At 40.3% G+C, this 18763-nt stretch overlaps 1 protein-coding gene across 4 annotated transcripts; it reads left to right on the forward strand.

Moving 5' to 3' along the window:
• The first annotated feature begins 1487 nt into the window (after positions 1–1487).
• On the forward strand, positions 1488–18727 carry WSB1 (WD repeat and SOCS box containing 1). Of its 4 annotated transcripts, XR_004302339.1 has the most exons (11): positions 1489–1817; positions 7575–7743; positions 8568–8836; positions 9976–10107; positions 12132–12232; positions 13096–13271; positions 14466–14638; positions 15306–15419; positions 16618–16725; positions 17193–17442; positions 17659–18725. XR_004302339.1 is itself a non-coding variant. In XM_032428853.1 (9 exons), the coding sequence occupies exons 1-9, from the start codon at positions 1778–1780 to the stop codon at positions 17350–17352; spliced, it is 1266 nt and encodes a 421-aa protein (XP_032284744.1). In that variant the 5' UTR covers positions 1488–1777; the 3' UTR covers positions 17353–18727. The 4 variants fall into 4 exon arrangements, 1 of the variants encoding a protein (XP_032284744.1); XR_004302337.1 differs by lacking the exon at positions 13096–13271 and having other exon boundaries at positions 1488–1817; positions 17659–18726; XM_032428853.1 differs by lacking the exon at positions 13096–13271 and having other exon boundaries at positions 1488–1817; positions 17193–18727.
• The last annotated feature ends 36 nt before the right edge of the window (positions 18728–18763 follow it).

An 18763-nucleotide genomic window follows, 5' to 3' on the forward strand; every position in this document is an offset into this window, starting at 1 on the left:
AGGAATTCAGGCACTCAAGAACTGGTATTTTCCATGAATTTGTAGGGTATAGTATAAGTGAACAGAGGTAATAAAGGTTGGTTAAACAATGAAAAGGGACTGATAGAAATGTTGATATATGAGCTACAAGACTGCATTAAAATTGTTTTGTTCGATTCTAAATACTCAACAACTAGCCCCAGTGCCTAGCACAGAGTAAGCAGTCAATAAATATGTTGACTGAGGGGCGCCTGGGTGGCTCAGTCCGCTAAGCGGCTGCCTTCGGCTCAGGTCATGATCCTGGGGTCTTGGGATAGAGCCCCACATCCGGCTCCCTGTCCAGGGGAGAGCCTGCTTCTCCCTCTCCATCTGCCTGCCACTCTGCCTACTTGTGCTCTCTCTCTGTCAAATAAATAAATAAAATCTTTATATTAAAAAAATAAATATGTTGACTGAAAATAAAAGAGAGGGGTTGATTTCTTTTACCTGCTATTAAACATTTCACTATTGGAATAATTAACATGCAAAGAAAAGGAGACATGCCCGACGTGTTGTCATTTGAGAACTCTCGGAAGAGTTTGACTAATGCAACTCCTCTCCCAGCAGTATCTGCCACATACTTGAAATTCCCAGCCTTGGATGTCCTCCACTGGAACACGGATTAGAGTCCACAGAAGGGCCCCTTAAAATGCAAGTATGTCATCTGTGATCGGGAACCAACGTGGCTCTGGCAGACAGACACTTTCATCAGCCCTGTGTGAACCCGGAGGCCTCGGTCTGAGCTGATCCGGCAGAGTCTGCCTCGGCAGAGGCCCGGGCAGCGCCGACCACCCGCCTTGCGGGGCCGTCCGGATGCAGGAGCAGCCAGCACAAAGGCAGCGCAGGGGGGTCCTCGGGCAGGGTGGGCTGCCCGCACGCCCGGGCACCTCGACCCTTGCAAACACCGGCCGCCCAGGTCAGGATGACCGCCGCCACAAGCCTGGGGCATAGCGACCGGTGTTCATTCTCAACTCATTTTTTGCATCAAGCACGTAAGGGCTGGGGAGGTGGCCAAATCGGGGTAAAATCTTAAATGTCTTTTTTGTTCCTTTTGGTTCAGCCAGTTTAAATTCCACGCCATCTTTTAAGCGGTGGGCTAATATGTATTATACAATTCTCCGTTTGCCTTTTGGAAGGCACCTGAACTTAGAAATACAGACCACGCTGCGGTCCCGGGAGGTGGGGACGGGGGGGCGGGGGGGGGACAAGACCGAGCTAGGAGCACAGTTCGTACTCAACGTTCCGGCCTCGGCTGGGTTGGGGAGGCAGCCCCGGTTCCGCCTCCGCCTCGGCACTCTTCCTGCCGCAGCCGGTCCTGTCCTCGCGGAAACGCCCGCGCGCACCCGGCGGGGGGCGGGGTGCCAAGCCCAGGCCGTCACGTCCCGAGCGTCGGGGGGCGGGGCCTCGGGCGATGGCGTCACGAGACCCCGCCCGCACCGCCCTGCTATCTCCCGCGCCGCCCGCCATTTTGTCTCCAGCGTCTGGTTTGCGGTCGTCGGCGTTGGAGGAAGTGTCGCGGTCCGTAGGCTTGAGGCAGGGAACGGGGTCTATTGTCTGTGTTTGACTCCGTAGTTTGGTCCGAGGCCTTCCGCGTCTTTCCCGGGGCAGTCGGCAGAGACTCCCGCCACCGCCCCCGCCCCCCCCCTCCGTCCCCCGGTCCGGGAGGGACCGAGCCCGCGTCACGCCCCTCAGCGCTCGCCGATCCCTTCTCTGTCGTTGCGTCCGCATCGCGTCCCCGGAATCAGACGGTGCCCCATAGATGGCCAGCTTTCCCCCGAGGGTCAACGAGAAAGAGATCGGTGAGGAATGGGACGGTGGGTGAGGGGTGCTGGTGAGAGCGCCGGGGCTGCGGAGAGGCAGGGAGTCCCCGGAGGAGGAAGCGTCTGAGTCTTAAGTGAAGAAGGGTGAGCCGGGGCCAAGCCCTGGAGCGAAGAGGAAGGAAGCGGCCCCTCCGGGGGGTGTCGCCGAGGGGTAAATGGGGTCGACATTGATGCAGCACCTACTGTGCGCCCGGCTCGGCGGGAGGCAGTGGGCGGATCTTCGGGTCCAGGGGAACCTGGGCGCCCAGGGCGTCCTCACCGTGTGGCCGGGGGTGGACACCCACCCTCGGGGGAACCCCAATTTCCTCTAAAGAGGTCCGCGCACGGCCGTCCTGGGATTCTCTGGGGCGTCGAGTGGATAGGCGAGTGCTGGGGAAGTCTTGGGCTCTCTGATTTTACGACGGGAAAAGTAAACTTATGTGTTCGGAGTGTAATGAAAGGGGAGGGGTCCTCATGTATATCAACCACTCTTAAAGGAGAAATGCGACCGAAGAGGTGCCATCAGCCTGGAAAAAGCAAAAAATGGTGCGGCGTTAAGGAAAGCAGCGGTTCGGGGGAGGAGACTCAATTATCTTTTCTACACATAGGAGCGGGGAGGAGCAGAATGGTTGGGTGGAGTGACGGAAGAAAGGCTCTTGTATGAAAGAGCACTCTCTGAAAAGGCTGTCTGGAAACTGGTCTAGAGGCTAGCCCTGCCACACCGAAGTCAGGGCAATAGATCCTAGACGTTTGCGTGAAGACCGCCTCGGGGGCTCCGTTGAGAGCACCTCACATTTAAATTCCCTCTTACGGGAAAATAACTGGCACAGTTCTGGGGGGAGTTAGAGCTGTGCATTGATGGACAGGCTTAGTAAACATTGAACTTAAGTCATGTTATACATCTTATATATGTACAGTTTCCATTTAAAAAAAAACAGGTTTAGCACCCGCCCCAACAAAAAGTCCAACACTAAACTTACTGTGTTAATTAAATGAAAATTGGAGGTGGCTACCGAGCAGAGACCCTTTGCATTTCCCCGTTCTTTATGTATGCCTTTAAATACATGGAGGAGGTATTTCTAGAGAGAGGGAGAAGCTGAAGTAACCTAAAGGCCCTCTATCCTGTATGTGGGTTCAGTTTTTATATCTAGAGACGGCTATCTTAGAATTCTGGACTTTTGTTCTCTTAAGGGTAAGGTTGAATGGCAGGTTAGGAGGGGACTTTAACCCTGGTTCTAATAACTATTTTAAAAATACAGAGAAAACAAAATTCATGCCTAATTTTATTTTAGTATTTTAAGACTATTAAGTAGGTCCTAAAGTGGAACATGGAACCCAAAAGTTCTTATTCCTAGTCCAGTGGGCTTTTTTTCCTCCTCTCCTACACAATAGTATCACAGATAAGTGATCTGCCTTTCATTTATCTGTTTTACTTCATCTTGATGAACTATTTTGAAAACTTTCCAGTCCTGTCTTCTAAGGGCTGGATAGAGCTACTGAGCATACCTGCATAAGGTAGAAGAACCATCCACTAAATAGTAGCCTTTTCAGTTAAAATTTTTCTTATTTAGTTAGGTCTCAGTGTTATTTCCTGGCTGTAGTATAAAATTATTAGCCAGGTCCCAAATATCTGAACTTTGTCCTTTCCTAAGCTTTAGGAAAACAAAAAACAAGAAACAACCCAAAACCCAGTTTTTGTTTTTTTGTTTCTTTCTTTTTTTTTTTTTTAAAGATTTTATTTATTTATTTGAGAGAGAGAGAGAGAGAGAGAAAGCATGAGAGGGGAGAGGGTCAGAAGGAGAAGCAGTCTTCCCACTGAGCCAGGAGCCTGATGTGGGACTCGATCCTGGGACTCCAGGATCATGACCTGAGCTGAAGGCAGTTGCTTAACCAACTGAGCCACCCAGGCACCCTCTTTGTTTCTTTCTTTACTTTGGAAGTACCATTTGGATACAGAGTGAAACAGTAACATCTCTATGTAGCTTTGTATCTTTCAGGAAGGACTTAACTTTTCCCTTCTTTTCTTGGATATTAATTACAGCTCTCTGTTTCTCAAGTACTGAAAGAGGAGAGGCAAGATTCCTTGACTGATTAAAGAAGTCCTGTGAGACAGGGAGTACTGCCTGGAGCTACGGCCCTCTTTCACAAGGCGCAATACCAGATCCTCCCTTTCTGGTTATGAAATTGCGGAGAGGAATGTGAAGAAGGAGCTAAATCTGGTTCGCTTGGTTCAGCAGTAACTCAGTGTGTTACTCCTGTACAGATAATGTAGTATTGTATTTTATGGCTGAGTTCCCATGGTAGGCAGCTTTTCCCTTATACAGGGTTATTAAATCATATATTAAACAGCTGCAGGTAATAAAGGTTTAACTTAAAAAAATTTTTTTCAGGGGCGCCTGAGTGGCTCAGTTGGTTAAGCGACTGCTTTCGGCTCAGGTCATGATCCTGGGGTCCTGGGATCGAGTCCCATGTCGGGCTTCCCCTGTTCTGCGGGGAGCCTGCTTCTCCCTCTGCCTGCCATTCCCCCTGCTTGTGCTCTCTCTCTCTCTGTCAAATAAATAAATGAAATCTTTAAAAAAAATAAAATTAAAAAAAATTTTTTTTCGAAGCGCCTCATTATAAGCTTGCGCTACTTGATAATACTGTACCAGTATCTAAATGAGTGCTTGAATCATTTGATGCAAAGATCATTTGGGAGAAAAGAATCATTTGATATACCTGTTAACAAGGAAACACCAAACTAATTATTAATAACTTGAGACAGCATAGCATCTATTTGGTAGTTTTAAAATAATGACCCCGGGGCGCCTGGGTGACTCAGTCGTTAAGTGCCTGCCTTGGGCTCCGGTCATGATCCTGGGGTCCTAGGATCAAGCCCCGAGTTGGGCTCCCTGCTCGCCGGGAAGCCTGCTTCTCCCTCTCCCACTCCTTCTGCTTGTGATCCTGCTCTCGCTGTCTCTCTCTGTCAAATAAAATCTTTAAAAAAAATAAAATAATGACCCCATTTATTGAATTTCTATATGTTTAAGAATAAATTAGCTTAGGGGCGCCTGAATGGCTCATTCATTAAGCGCCTGCTTTAGGCTCAGGTCATGATCTCAGGGTCCTTGGATCGAGCCCCCAGGCTCCCTGCTCAGCAGGAAGCCTGCTTCTACCACTCCCCCTGCTTGTGTTCCCTCTCTCACTGTCTGTCTCTGTCAAATAAATAAATAAAAATCTTAAAAAAAAAAATCATTCTGTAGGCATATGAGGGTCACTGGTTTGTGGATTTTATATTAAGAAAGTCGTGTAACTGCTGATTAAAGTAATGTCATCTTAATTGGGGTGGGAATAGGTGGGGGCTCTGCTGCTTTGATCAAACCACACCTGAGGTATTGTGTTTAGTTTTGGGTGCCACATTTATGAAGACCATTACCAACTGGAGTTTCTCCAGAAAAGTGATGAAGGCGAAGTTGGAGAATGGACTTGAAACCATGTAATCTAAGGAATGATTGAAAGGCCTGTGGGAGTTTAGCCTGATGAAAAGATTTAGTTGCTGATGTCATGGCTGTCTTCAATATATGACTATCATGTGAGAGCAGGATTAAGCTTAGGTCAGAATCGGGACTGAGTGGGTGGAGTAGCAAGGAGGAAGATTTTTGATAATGTCAGCTGCACAAAAATAGGATAAGCCTTATTAGGTATTCATATTTGTGAATATCAGAAATACGGGTCTCAATTTTTCTTACCTTTTTTTTTTAGATTTTTAAGTAATCTCTACACCCAACGTGGGGTTCAGACCTACAGCCCCAAGATCAGCAGTCACATGTTTTACCAACTGAGCCAGCCAGGCACCCCTCTTTTGCTTTTTAAACCATAGCTCATTTGTTAATGTACCAAAAACTTGGACAAGGAAATGTTGAAATCATTTAAGAATGGGAACTTATACGTGTGCTTCTATGTTTATTCAATAAATATTTACTGATCACCAGTCATATGCCGGGTGTTCCACTGGCTATTGTCAGAGCACACATTGAGACTTGAAGTGTCACCTCAATGAGTCCATGGTGGGGGGGGTTGTATGTATATGGTCTAGCAGTAAGAGTATAAGTGGTTCTTATTTGAACTGCAATACGTGGGATATATGTAGTTTAGTTGTTGGGAAGTTTAAGCCAAAAACCTAAAAATACACTGTAAGAGTTAGCCAGACAACTAATCACAAAATAGATAGTAGGGAAACTAAAGTGATACTAATTTATACCTAAGGAAGAGTAGCAAAATTTGAAATCAAGACCAACCCAAGAAAGCAATGGTGATACACTGATAAAGATTCTTTCCCCAGGGGCACCTGGGTGGCTCAGTTGGTTAAGTGACTGACTTCGGCTCAGGTCATGATCTCAGGGTCCTGGGATTGAGCCCCCTGTCGGGCTCCCTGCTCGGCGGGAAGCCTGCTTCTCCCTTTCCCACTCCCCCTGCTTGTGTTCCCTGTCTCTCTGGCTCTCTCTCTCTCTGTCAAATAAATAAATAATCTTTTAAAAAAAAAAAAAGATTCCCCAAATTGAGGAAATTCTGGCCAAGTTTGCATGCACACATCTACAGTAGGAGCTTGTTGATCATACTTCATGTTAAATGCAGAACAAAAAGTCTCTGTATACTCCGGTAATAACGCCAGTTTTTGTTATGAATGATAAATTTAAGTACTCTTTTTTTTTTTTTTAAGATTTTATTTATTTGAGAGAGTGCATGAGCGAGAGAGTACAAGCAGGGGGAGCAGCAGAGGGAGAGGGAGAAGCAGACTTCCCATTGAGCAGGGAGCCCAACGTAGGGCTCGGTCCCAGGACCGTGAGATCATGACCCACACTGGAGGCAGATGTTTAACCGACTGAACCACCCAGGTGCCCCTAAATTTAAGTACTCTTAACTAAATTAAAAATCTATGAGATTGTTTATTCTCTGTCCTTAAAAACCAAAAGAATCACTTCCATTTTGGGGTCAGTTTATGGCCCACCATTAAGACACTTGAGGACCACTATTTGAGGATCACAAATGTGTAATGCATTTTAAAGCACTGGTTGGGAGATTGTACTAAATAACGTTTAACTCCCTTCTAGTTCTAGGAGTTTTGTGATTTTTTTTTTTTTTTTTGGTGACCTGGGCCTCAAAAAATACTCATGTGGGGGCGCCTGGCTGGCTCACTTAGTGGAGCATGTGACTGTTGGTGTCGGGATTGTGAGTTCAAGCCCCACGTTGGGTGTGGAGATAACTTGAAAAATAAAATCTTAAAAAGAATATTCATGTTTAAAGAGACCATTTAATAGTGCTTTCCTTTGAATAATGATATAATGTATTTTATAGTGGTTTGTGGTTTTTGAAAACTACAAACTTACTGGAAGTTACTTTTCTTACAAAGTTAGCCTGTTGCACTTTAAATGTTAGTAATTTGATGAAAACATAAGACAATGCAAAAGTCAGGACTTTAGTAATTGCTAACCCTGATATATCATTACATTATTATCACTTAACCAGGTTTTTTATTGAAGCTTTCTAAACAAGCTCTTGGGTGGGAGATGTTAAAAATCACTTTATCAAAACTTGAAGTTAGTTATATCATTAAAGGGTCTTCACAGCACATTATCTCCCTTCAGAGGGTAGAAATCAGAACTCCTTATTCCTTGTCTGCATGGAAACTCAATGGAGTTGAGAGTCCCAAATTAATATGGAGGCAGTCTCAAATTCATTATTGGTTATATGTGACATATATATATTTTTTTCTTTTAGTGAGATCACGTACTATAGGTGAACTTTTAGCTCCAGTAGCTCCTTTTGACAAGAAATGTGGTCGTGAAAATTGGACTGTTGCTTTTGCTCCAGATGGTTCGTACTTTGCTTGGTCACAAGGACATCGTACAGTAAAGCTTGTTCCGTGGTCCCAGTGCCTTAAGAACTTGTAAGATTCTCTTCTTTTTCTGTGTTTTGTATCTCTTTGTAGAATTTACTATTTTCTGTGTGGAGTAATAAAAAGATTTTGATATTTAAGTTTTTCCTTTGTAGGCTATTGTAAATGTATTTTAATCATAAGCTGAATATATTGGAAAATTTGTAGGAAGAATTATTTGGCCTTATACATTATATAATACTTTCTCAGATGCTTTTGTGTCTTTGTATTAAAAAGCAGATTACTGGTTCCTTGGTAGTGTATATATTGTGTTGTGCCAGGGCAGGTGACCTTTGTTATGTGATGCTTTTTGGATTTCACAACATTTTATTAGATAACAGTGTTATGATGATTGTGTAATTATTTTTTATGTACCTAAAGTTCCTCTGGTGGATTTATTTGTTGAAAGTTTTTCTAAAATATATATTAAATCTAATCTCTCCCTCCTTTTTGTGTCTAGTTGACCTTTATATGAATATCTTATCCAGTTTTTTGTTTTGTTTTTTGCTTGTTTATACTTATTTTAGGTTAGCTAAAGGAGTCCTAATTGATATAGTGGTTTTGAGGAAAATTTTGACACAAAGAAATTATACATTGCTTTATTGTTGAACTTAATCTCTTTCTTAGCAACTGAAAATGTCTTTTGATTTGAGTTTATTTGGTCATATGCTCATAGCTAATAGCAACTTTTCGCCTTCCCATCCATAGAATTTGATTGTTATTCAGTATCACTGTGATAATATTGAGGTTATTTTAACAAACATTTATCATTTAGTATCTGTAGGAGTCCAGAGTAAATAGTAACTAGATGTCAATATGACCTTTTTTCCCTTCAGTCTCTTGCATGGCACCAAAAATATCACCAATTCAAGCAGTTTGAGATTGTCAAGACAAAACAGTGATGGTGGTCAGAAAAATAAGCCTCGTGAACATATTATAGACTGTGGTGACATAGTCTGGAGTCTTGCTTTTGGATCTTCAGTTCCAGAAAAACAGAGTCGCTGTGTCAACATAGAATGGCATCAATTCAGATTTGGACAGGATCAGCTGCTCCTTGCCACAGGGTTAAACAATGGACGTATCAAAATATGGGATGTATATACAGGTATGGGGCCATAGTTTGAAAAGCAAACCTGATTATTTTATGATGCAGGGCATCTCTCCTAGGCACTATGTGATTTGAGGATTTTAACTTACTGAAAAGCGAGAATTGGTTCTATGGATGTGTCTTTATGATTGTCCTGCATAGCATCTTCAGCTCATGGTTTTATTTTAAGAAAATAGAGTTCTCACTGCTTGGTCACTCTTCAGAGAATGTTACAGCAAGAAGGACATGCCTAAGGAATGTTTAGTTAATTATCATTTATAAATTAGTAACTTAGTTTATGGCTCAAATGGCAAGGTGTTGTCTTACATACTTTTTCAGTGATAGCTTGGAGGCTTTCAAGGCAAATCTGGTTTTCAACAATCATTGTCTAACCTTTGGAAGTTTTAGTGACATTGTATCTAAAGTTTAACTAGATAGGTTGAGAAGTTAAATTCTTTGGGCAATTAAAAGTGAACGTGTTATTCACTGACTAAAACAGTTTCTGGCTGATAGTATATGCCAAAAATGTGAAGGCCTTTTTTTTTAAATGAGCATTAAAACTATGTAGAGTAGAATACAGCAGGTGATACTAATATTGAATGAGGATAAAGAGTCAGTAAATTTGATTGGATTCTTAAAAAAAATTTAAGGAAAGCACATAGATTTTCATAGAAAACAGAACTCTCACAATATTAGATGAATAAAGTATATTTTTTCACTGATTATTTTTGAAAATTTAGGTGGTTGTGAGATAACATGAATCTTTTTGGGGAGTTTGACAGTCTGTTAGTAATCCAAGAAAAAGAAAAGGGAAAATTGGATTTTATATTTAAAATCATACTATACAAAGATTAAAAAGTGATAAGGTAGGTTTTCCTGATGGTAAATTAACTTGTTTACATTTCAGGAATTCTCTTTAAGCTGATCTAATAAATTTAGGCTTTATTATCCTGGAAATAATACATTTTACAACTGTGTAAATAGAGAATATTTAAAGGTGATAGTAAAAGCACTATTAAGTCACTTTACACTTGGGAAACTAAGGAGGTGACAAGTATTTCTATATAATGTGTTTTACGGTGAAGAACCCTATTTTAAAGAAAGAAGCTGATAAAAATTAACAACATTGTCTTTTTTCCCTCTTCCATTGCATTTAGGAAAACTCCTCCTTAACTTGGTAGATCATACTGAAGTGGTCAGAGATTTAACTTTTGCTCCAGATGGGAGCTTGATCCTAGTATCAGCTTCAAGAGACAAAACTCTGAGAGTGTGGGACCTGAAAGATGATGGTATGTCTTTTTTCCAGGCTGTGAAACAGAATGGGTTTCATAACATTACTACTGAGAGATGTCAAGAAGTGTTGATCATTTGGGGCATTTGACTTTAAAAGTGGCCTATGATCAAAGTTTCCTGTTCTCTGCTTAATCGTTTGGTCCCTTTCCTTGTGCAGATCAAACGGAACCATAAATGTGACCCAGAACAGGAACCAGCAGTTACTCTAAACAATCTGATATTATTTAGAAACCACACAGATCTGTATCAACTATATGAGGACAAAATCTGGGTCAATTTTAGCATTTTATAAATGTGTTAGTTTATTTTCTTTATCTTAGGGAAGGTTATTAACTTCATTTGCTTAGCAAAAATTTAAGTAGCTCTCGAAGTAACACAATTTAGTAATCTAATAAAACTTAGATTAAGACATTTACATACCAGGATTTATAGATCCTAAAAATTAATAAGCATAATAATAAGTTGGATAGGTTAAGTAAGAAATTATCAAAAGACTTGCTATCCAGTATAATAAAAGGTATGTTAGGGATGCCTGGGTGGCTCAGTCAGTCAGGTGGCTGCCTTTGGCTCAGGTCATGATCCCAGGGTCCTGGGATCAAGCCCCGCATTGGGCTCCCTGCTCAGCGGGGAGCCTGCTTCTCCCTCTGTCCGCTGCTCCCCCTGCTTGTGCACTCTCTTTCTCTATCTGACAAATAAATAAATAAATAAATAAATAAATAAATAAATAAATATCTTTAATAAAAGAATAAAGGTATGTTAGTGTTCAGTACTCAGGTTTTTCTGAAACTTCGTTAATTGCAGTGCATAGAAAGTTTCAGAAAGTCTACCTCATTTGAGAGGACCAGGGATGAGCATCTCTTTCCGTTTCTTAGCCACTAATAAGAAAGTTTACAGTTTTGGCTAACACCTTACATTTAAATAAGATCTGCTAGTCCTCTAACAGCCTCAGGCTCAAGGTTGAGGGTTTGCTTTGGAAGTATTGTGACTTAAATTGAATGTAGTAGGAAACAAAACTCTGAGGTTTGGAGACTTGTTCCAGCTGATGGGTAATAACCATTGCCTACTAAAATAATACGCTCATCTTACCAAACCACGATGGACTTCCTCTGCATCTTAGCATTCTCTGAATGCTCGGCTTTGAGGGGTGGAGATATCCCAACAGTTATAACAGTTCAGTTATTAAATTTTTATTTTCTTTTGCATATCGAAAGCTGCTTGCTTTCTCAACACATTTTCAGTTGTGTGCATATGTTTTAAGAATATAGACTCAGGGGCACCTGGGGCTCATTTGGTTAAGCGTCTCTTGATTTCAGCTCAGGTCATGATCTCAGGGTCGTGAGATCAAGCCACTCGTCGGGCTCCATGCTGGGCATAGAGCCTGCTTGGGATTCTCTCTCTCCCTCTCCTCCTCCCCACCCCTCAAAACAAAAAAAAATGTGGCCTCAGTAAAATGTAAGCTCAGGAGAGTTGGGACTTAGTCTTACTCATAGCTGTCTCCTCAGTGCCTGACATACAGTCGACATTCAGTAAGTATTTGTTAAATTAAGAGTTAAAATATACAGACATAATCGCTATAATGCACAGGGGCTTTGGAGTGGAATATAGGTTATCAGAAAGGAAAAAGGATGAAAGGCATTTTGACGATGTTCTCAGGTCTCAGCCTTGAAGTGTTACAGGTCCTTCATTTGTAGAGTAAGTGGATTAGACTAAAAGAATTCTATCTTCTATAGGTGAATGGTCAGCAGGTTTTTCCTGAAGGGCCAGATGGTAAATATTTTAGGCTCGTGGACCATGCTGTCTCTGCCTTAGTTACCTCTGCCATTGTAACACAACAAACAAAGGGGCATGATTGTGTTCCAGTAGAACTTTATGAAATAATCAACTAGTTTATAGCTAACCCTTGTTACAGATAAATCGCTGCTGCTCTAGAAGTGTGTGATTCTCTGATTCTGCCATTTTTGAAATGCTGCTCATTTGAAGTGAACTCTAGGGTTAATACAGGTTATTTCTTTTTGTTCAGGAAACATGATGAAAGTATTGAGGGGCCATCAGAACTGGGTATATAGCTGTGCATTCTCTCCTGACTCTTCTATGCTGTGTTCAGTGGGAGCCAGTAAAGCAGTATGTATCAAAGTTCTTGTACATTCCTTGTGAACTGGATTATAATAATGTGTGCATAATCATTTTAAATCTAAGTAACTTATAAGTCTGTGCTCGGTGTCATGAATATCTTAAATATTTTATTTCACGATGGGGGAGAATTTGCATGAGGGAAATACAGTTATTGATTGTGGAGTGAGAAATTGGATTGCTTTTAGTCAGAGATAATATTCATAAAGTAAGGGGTATGTCAAATTTACTTTTTCTAAGATCTAGGAAAGTTTACGTGCTATAGAAGAGATCTAGTCCAAATGTTAAGACATTCCCGCTAATTATTTTCTTCTCTGTTGTTCTATTTTTTTTGTCCAGTTTGCTGTTTAAAAAGTTTTGATTCCCAGCTGGTCCTGGACATTTAACTGAAAAAAAGTAACTTGAAAATCTAATAATAAAAACAGCACTCATGTATGTCTAGAGTGAAGTATAGACGAAATTGACATGGTCTGTCTTGCATAGCATACCTGTGGACAGATTAAGTATAAAGTGACTCTTGAGAGGGTTATGCTTATTAATGAACTCTCTTTTAGTTGTCTACCAGCTCTGACTTACTATAAAGAGATCTTATTAGCTTCAGATGTTTATGAAAAATGTTGAAGTCCAAATACATGGGATATTCAGAATACACTCTGAATTACTGGGGGTGGGAGGCTGGTTTTAAATGCATTTTATTTAGCCAAGAAGTATGTTAAGATAATAGTTGCAAATGTTAGAAGTTTAGAAAAAAAGTATTCAGTTCTTTAAAAATCATAAGAAGAACAAAGCTAGATATTGACATTGCTATTTTAGGCTGTGTGTTTTCCATATGCTTCTTGCTTTCCCTGTCACAGGTGGTGGCAGCAATATTGGTGTGATTGAGGTTATGCTGGCACCACTCGCACACAGGCGCACAATGGTGTTAGCTGGGCAGAAAGAGTGGCATCTCTGGCTACCGGGCTGGGGGCGACCTTTACCATAGGATGAAGTAACCTTGCATTCCGCTGCAAGGTGTACTGTACGTACACAGGTGCTGGTCGATGTCCACTTTCTGCTTTTCTTTCTTTCTTTTTTTCTTTTTTAAAGTAATTTCACCCCGCAGTGAAACCCACTGACTCCTCCAAGTAAATTAATCTTCCAGTCTCATGGAATTGGGAGTCTGACATGTGAAACCAATTTAATGTAATGTAATTGGCTTTCAAATGGTTTCTCTGTGCTATTTTTTTTGGAATTCTTTGAGATGTTAGAGATACCTTAAGACTTTGATCCAACTTAAAATTTGTATTTATTTTTCTTTGGAAGTAATAATATTGTGTCTGTGCAGAAAAAAAGTAGCAAAAAGGATTGCTTTACTCCAAGAGGAGAGATTGTCTTATTAGGATTGTTGTAAACCTCCAAGCTCATGTTTCCTATAACTAGACTGAAGTAAACATTTGAATCCTATTCAGAACTATTCTGCACAGTCTAAGTACTGATCTTACAGAGTTGAAAACTATGTAAACTTGTACTAAAGTAATTTAAATGTTTTATACTTAAAATGACTAATGATTGTGGTTGGTTTGGGAAGATTAAGATTGGCAAATCTTGATTCACAGACGTTGTTAATTGTAATATTTTCATAAATTAGTCTTTTCATTTTGTAATGTGGTTTAACGTCCTTGTTGTTTGCCAAAGAAATTTCATTTGGCTGTGAAAATTCTCTTTGCTTGCAGTATCTGTTTCTCTTCCTAGGCTCACGTTGGTGACCCAAGCCTATTGTAAACAAGTGATTATCTCAAAGGGAGATGCCAATGGAGTAACAATTTGTTAACATTACATTTTCTGTCTGTATATTTTTTAAAAATTTGGTAGTTTCTGGAAAAAAAAAGAAGGGGGTTTGTAGTACTTAACCCTATTTATTTCTGTATATATTTTAGTTAATTAGTTTTTGGAATAAATGGATTTCAGTATAACTTTGTGGTTAAATTGCATTGCCTTTTTTATGTTTAGGCTTATTTTTAAATTAACATTTAACAGAAACATTTGAAATAGAATTTGCATGTCTACTTTAATTAACTTAAAGACTGATTTTAATCTGACTATGACACTGAGCATACATATTCTTTTAATTATTCATAATTTATAATGTTTAATGTTAATTAAATTTAGCAGTTTTAGATTAAGTTGTGCCATTTTGTCCTCTGTGTGTCTGACTGAAGCTATAACATTTGCCTTTTTATTGCAGGTTTTCCTTTGGAATATGGATAAATATACCATGATACGGAAACTAGAAGGACACCACCATGATGTTGTAGCTTGTGACTTTTCTCCTGATGGAGCATTACTGGCTACTGCATCTTATGATACTCGAGTATATATCTGGGATCCACATACTGGAGACATTCTGATGGAATTTGGGTGGGTACAGCATGAATTAATTGTAGTCTGTGGTTCATCTCTGGCTATTAGTATAGCTTTTTTTTTTTTTTAAAGATTTTATTTTTATTTATTTATTTGAGAGAGAGAGTGAGAGAGAGAGCACAAGAGGGGGGAGCGGGAGAGGGAGAAGCAGACTCCCTGCTGAGCAGGGAGCCCGGTGCGGGACTCGATCCCGGGACTCCTGGATCATGACCTGAGCCGAAGGCAGTCACTTAACCAACTGAGCCACCCAGGCGCCCTAGTATAGCTTTTAAGAAACTACATGAAAAGAATCACTAACATGTAGGATTAAAATTGTAGTCTATCATTGGCTCTCTTGATAACAGATCATGTTGTTGTCATTCGACAGTATACAACTCTGTAGAAGTGGTTAATTATATTTAGAGTTTCGTGTCAAGGTTTTTGAAAAACGGTTGAAACTGACATTGGAGTTAATCTTAGTGTCTTGAACCACATTGTAAAAAGGAGATTAGTAATTCTTTTAAGGTTCCTTTCATTTAATTTGGATTAGCTCTACTCAGTCTCCTCAATTGTGGTCATTAAGGTCAGTTTAAACATAATTCAAAGACAGATGTACTTTGTACCTGGGTAGTTTCGCTTCTTGAAGTGACTCTCATTTTCACTGAAAACGTGTATTTGACCTCAGGCACCTGTTTCCCCCACCTACTCCAATATTTGCTGGAGGAGCAAATGACCGATGGGTACGATCTGTGTCTTTTAGTCATGATGGACTGCATGTTGCAAGCCTTGCTGATGATAAGTAAGTGTGTGAATTATAGTTTGACCTATTATTATCTTTTAAAGATTTCCTTTCATCTTTCTACTTACTGGAAACATTTTCAAGGCTTAAAAAAACCTTTCTGCTGTGTGGGTTTTAATGTCTCTTTCTCTAGACAAGACTTTGGGAGATGTGTGTCTTAAAGAATATTGGCCTGAAGAAGAGTATCCATGCAAACTAAAGATAATCTATGCCTTTCCCTGTGTTTCTTGTGTGTTAACTAGTGTAGGCAGACTGGGTAGATTTTTAATTAGCTTTTAGCTCGCAGATTTATTTTTCAGTAATAGCTTGTAAAGATTGAAGCAGAAGGGCATTTTCAAAGTGAAATAAATGGTAAAAGCTGAGTCACTGTGTCCACTGGATTTGCGGCTACAAGATGAAATGTCACACGAGTAAGATACACTGGTACGATTATTGGTACGAAGCAGAACCTAGGTATCGCCATTCCTTTTGTTCATGCTTTTATTATACCATGTGCATGGTATACAGTATTAAGTAGTTTGGTCACATTAATTCAGAAAGTGAGTCACTCGTTTTTCCAGAACAGAGAAAGTTTTGTTTTTTGTTTTTTTGCCAGCAGTCACTGTTCTCTGTTTGTTCAGATTTTGCATATCCAGTCTCTGCTGTTTCTAGACACATTCTACCTATGTGAAAAGGCTTTTTAAATGTGTCGGAAAGAGTAAAACCTTTTTGCCTTTTGGGAAAATAAGATTGGCAAATCTTGATTCACAGACATGTTGTTAATTGTAATATTTTCATAAATTAGTCTTTTCATTTTGTAATGTTGTTACATTACATAATGTTAATGTTAACATCCTTGTTGTTTGCCAGAGAAATTTCATTTGGCTGTGAAAATTCTCAGAGCAGATATTAATTGAGTATAAGGAGAAAGATTCTGGTTGTGACCATTGTGGATCCGAACACTGGGAAGGGAAGGCAGCCGTACATTATAGTCTCTTAAGTGTGAGCTGATCCAAATTACTGATTGGTATAGGCTAGAAAATATTTTATAAAGCAAGTTAGAGTAATTGAGTTAGCGTAATTGCTTGCTGCAGTGATATGTGTGTGTATCTATGTGTGGTTGTGACTCAGAACAGAGTGGCGTTTTTTATCTGAAGTATAGATGTTGCTTTTACCTTAAATATTCTGATACTCACTGGATAACTTACTTCCTTTCTAGAATGGTGAGGTTCTGGAGAATTGATGAGGATTATCCAGTTCAAGTTGCACCTTTGAGCAATGGTCTTTGCTGTGCCTTTTCTACTGATGGCAGTGTTTTAGCTGCTGGGTAAATTGATTTTTCTGTTTTCTTTTAGAGGCAATTTAAGGTGGCTTTTATTTATTTATTTGACAGAGAGAGAGGAAGAGCACAAGTAGGGGGAGTGGCAGGCAGAGGGAGGAGAAGCAGCAGGCTGCAGGGAGCCCAATGGAAGACTCAATCCCAGGACCCTGGGATCATGACCTGAGCCAAAGGCAGATGCTTAACCGACTGAGCCACCCAGGCACCCTAAGGTGGCTTTTAATCAAAGCAGCCAGTATTTTATTGTCACTAAATCTTCCATAAGGGCTCTTTATAATACTGTTACTTTGTCATAGAGGAGATCATTGGTTAGGCCTCCTTAATTAGGTTTTAATGTGTAGTTTGTGACTCTCATACACAGCCTTGGGTGTTAGTTGTTTGAGCGGTAGGATGTTGAAATACATGTATGTAAGTGACTGAGCTTGTGGGTTTTTTTTGTTGTTGTTTCTGTTTAGGACACATGATGGAAGTGTATATTTCTGGGCCACTCCAAGGCAAGTCCCTAGCCTTCAACATTTGTGTCGCATGTCGATCCGGAGAGTGATGCCCACCCAGGAGGTCCAGGAGCTGCCGATTCCTTCCAAAGTTTTGGAGTTTCTCTCCTATCGTATCTAGAGGGCTCAGTCTTCCCTGGTTCTAGGGTCTGATGGAGCTCACTTGACACAAACCTCAAGCTTGACTGACTTCAAGTATCTGTTTGTCAAGGTTTAGAAAATTTATTTAATTTGATACATTCTTGTAGTGCATTTTGATCATTTGAGCATATTCAAATATTATTTATAGACTACAGGAGAAATATTTCTGGACATATCAAATGTAAATTTTTTTAAAATTTAACTGTGAAACCATATACATACATGTATATATTTAGATATAAGCTGCTATGTGTTGAATGGACCCTTTTGCTTTTTTCACTTTTAGTTCCAACATGTATATATTGCTTCAGTAGAGCTGCGATATCTAGCTTGCTGCAAAGTGGAAGGAATTTATTTCCCCCCTGCTCCGGGCCACTGCGTTAGATGGTAATACTGGCTGAAGAAAGCAGTTGGGGGTGGGGGTCAGGCATCTGACCTGCAAGTAAAACCCAAGGGGAGAGGATTGTGTTTTCTTTAGGAATGGCATCCAAGACATAGAATTAGTGACATTACTAAATACAAACAGAGCCAGGGTATAACTAGGAAAAGAGAGTGTGTGTGTGTGTGTGTGTGTGTGTGTGTGTGTGTGTGTGTCTGTGTGTCTGTCTGTCTGTCTGTCTGTCTGTCCTGCGTCATCTCCCCCCCGGCCTTAAGCTTGGAAAGCAGCTTGCTACTTTAACCCAGTGGTATAAAGTATTATCAATTTCGGGCAGTTTGAAAAATCCCATCTACTGTATTATTGCTAAATATTTTGTTTATACTAAGGGACAATTTTAAGACCATGGTTTTGCTTGTTTTTTTTATGTTTTTTTTTTTTTTTTTTTTTTACATGTATCATACGTTTCTGCAGGGGGTAATATTGGTGATTTGCCAGAGAGAAGCAATACAGTGTATCTGCTTTTGCCTTCTGTTATTTATCTTACCTGCAGATGTTAAGAATGTATGCATTATGTACAATGCTTGATTATATATTTTTGAGTTTTTTAATTAAAGACTTGTAAAAAACCACTATCACAAATGTTTCTTAAGTATGTTGGGAAGTTGAGTGCTCTTTTGTGTGCCCAGGGTAAGACGGATGCAGTACCACAGCACGTTACGCAAGAAGGATGACGACTAGCACGGGTACTACTAGTCTAGAGTTAGTGCTTCATGAATGCGGCCACTTTTATGGTGGTTTGTTCTAGGAGAACTGTTGTAGTAATTGTTGCTTACTTTAAAAGCACAGAAAAGCTCTGGAACAGGGGAAAATAACTATTGAGCAAAAGAAAAATCTTTTAGGGGAACCAACAGGCTTATAGTAAGTCTATCTGGTTAAAGTAACCAAAGGAAAGTCTAGTGATGTGGGCCTTTTGAGGAGGCAGAATAAGCAAAACTTATTCAGTCATGTGTGC

This window comes from Phoca vitulina, unplaced genomic scaffold (assembly GCF_004348235.1).
Source record: "Phoca vitulina isolate PV1807 unplaced genomic scaffold, GSC_HSeal_1.0 scaffold40, whole genome shotgun sequence".
Lineage (NCBI taxonomy): Eukaryota > Metazoa > Chordata > Mammalia > Carnivora > Phocidae > Phoca > Phoca vitulina.

Excerpts from the sequence above, each read along its gene's own strand:
- WSB1 (XM_032428853.1), top strand. The coding sequence starts at position 1,778 with ATGGCCAGCTTTCCCCCGAGGGTCAACGAGAAAGAGATCG. Across the intron at positions 7,744-8,567 it reads TCCCAGTGCCTTAAGAACTT|TCTCTTGCATGGCACCAAAA; the intron begins GTAAGATTCTCT and ends TTTTCCCTTCAG. Across the intron at positions 16,726-17,192 it reads GGCAGTGTTTTAGCTGCTGG|GACACATGATGGAAGTGTAT; the intron begins GTAAATTGATTT and ends GTTTCTGTTTAG.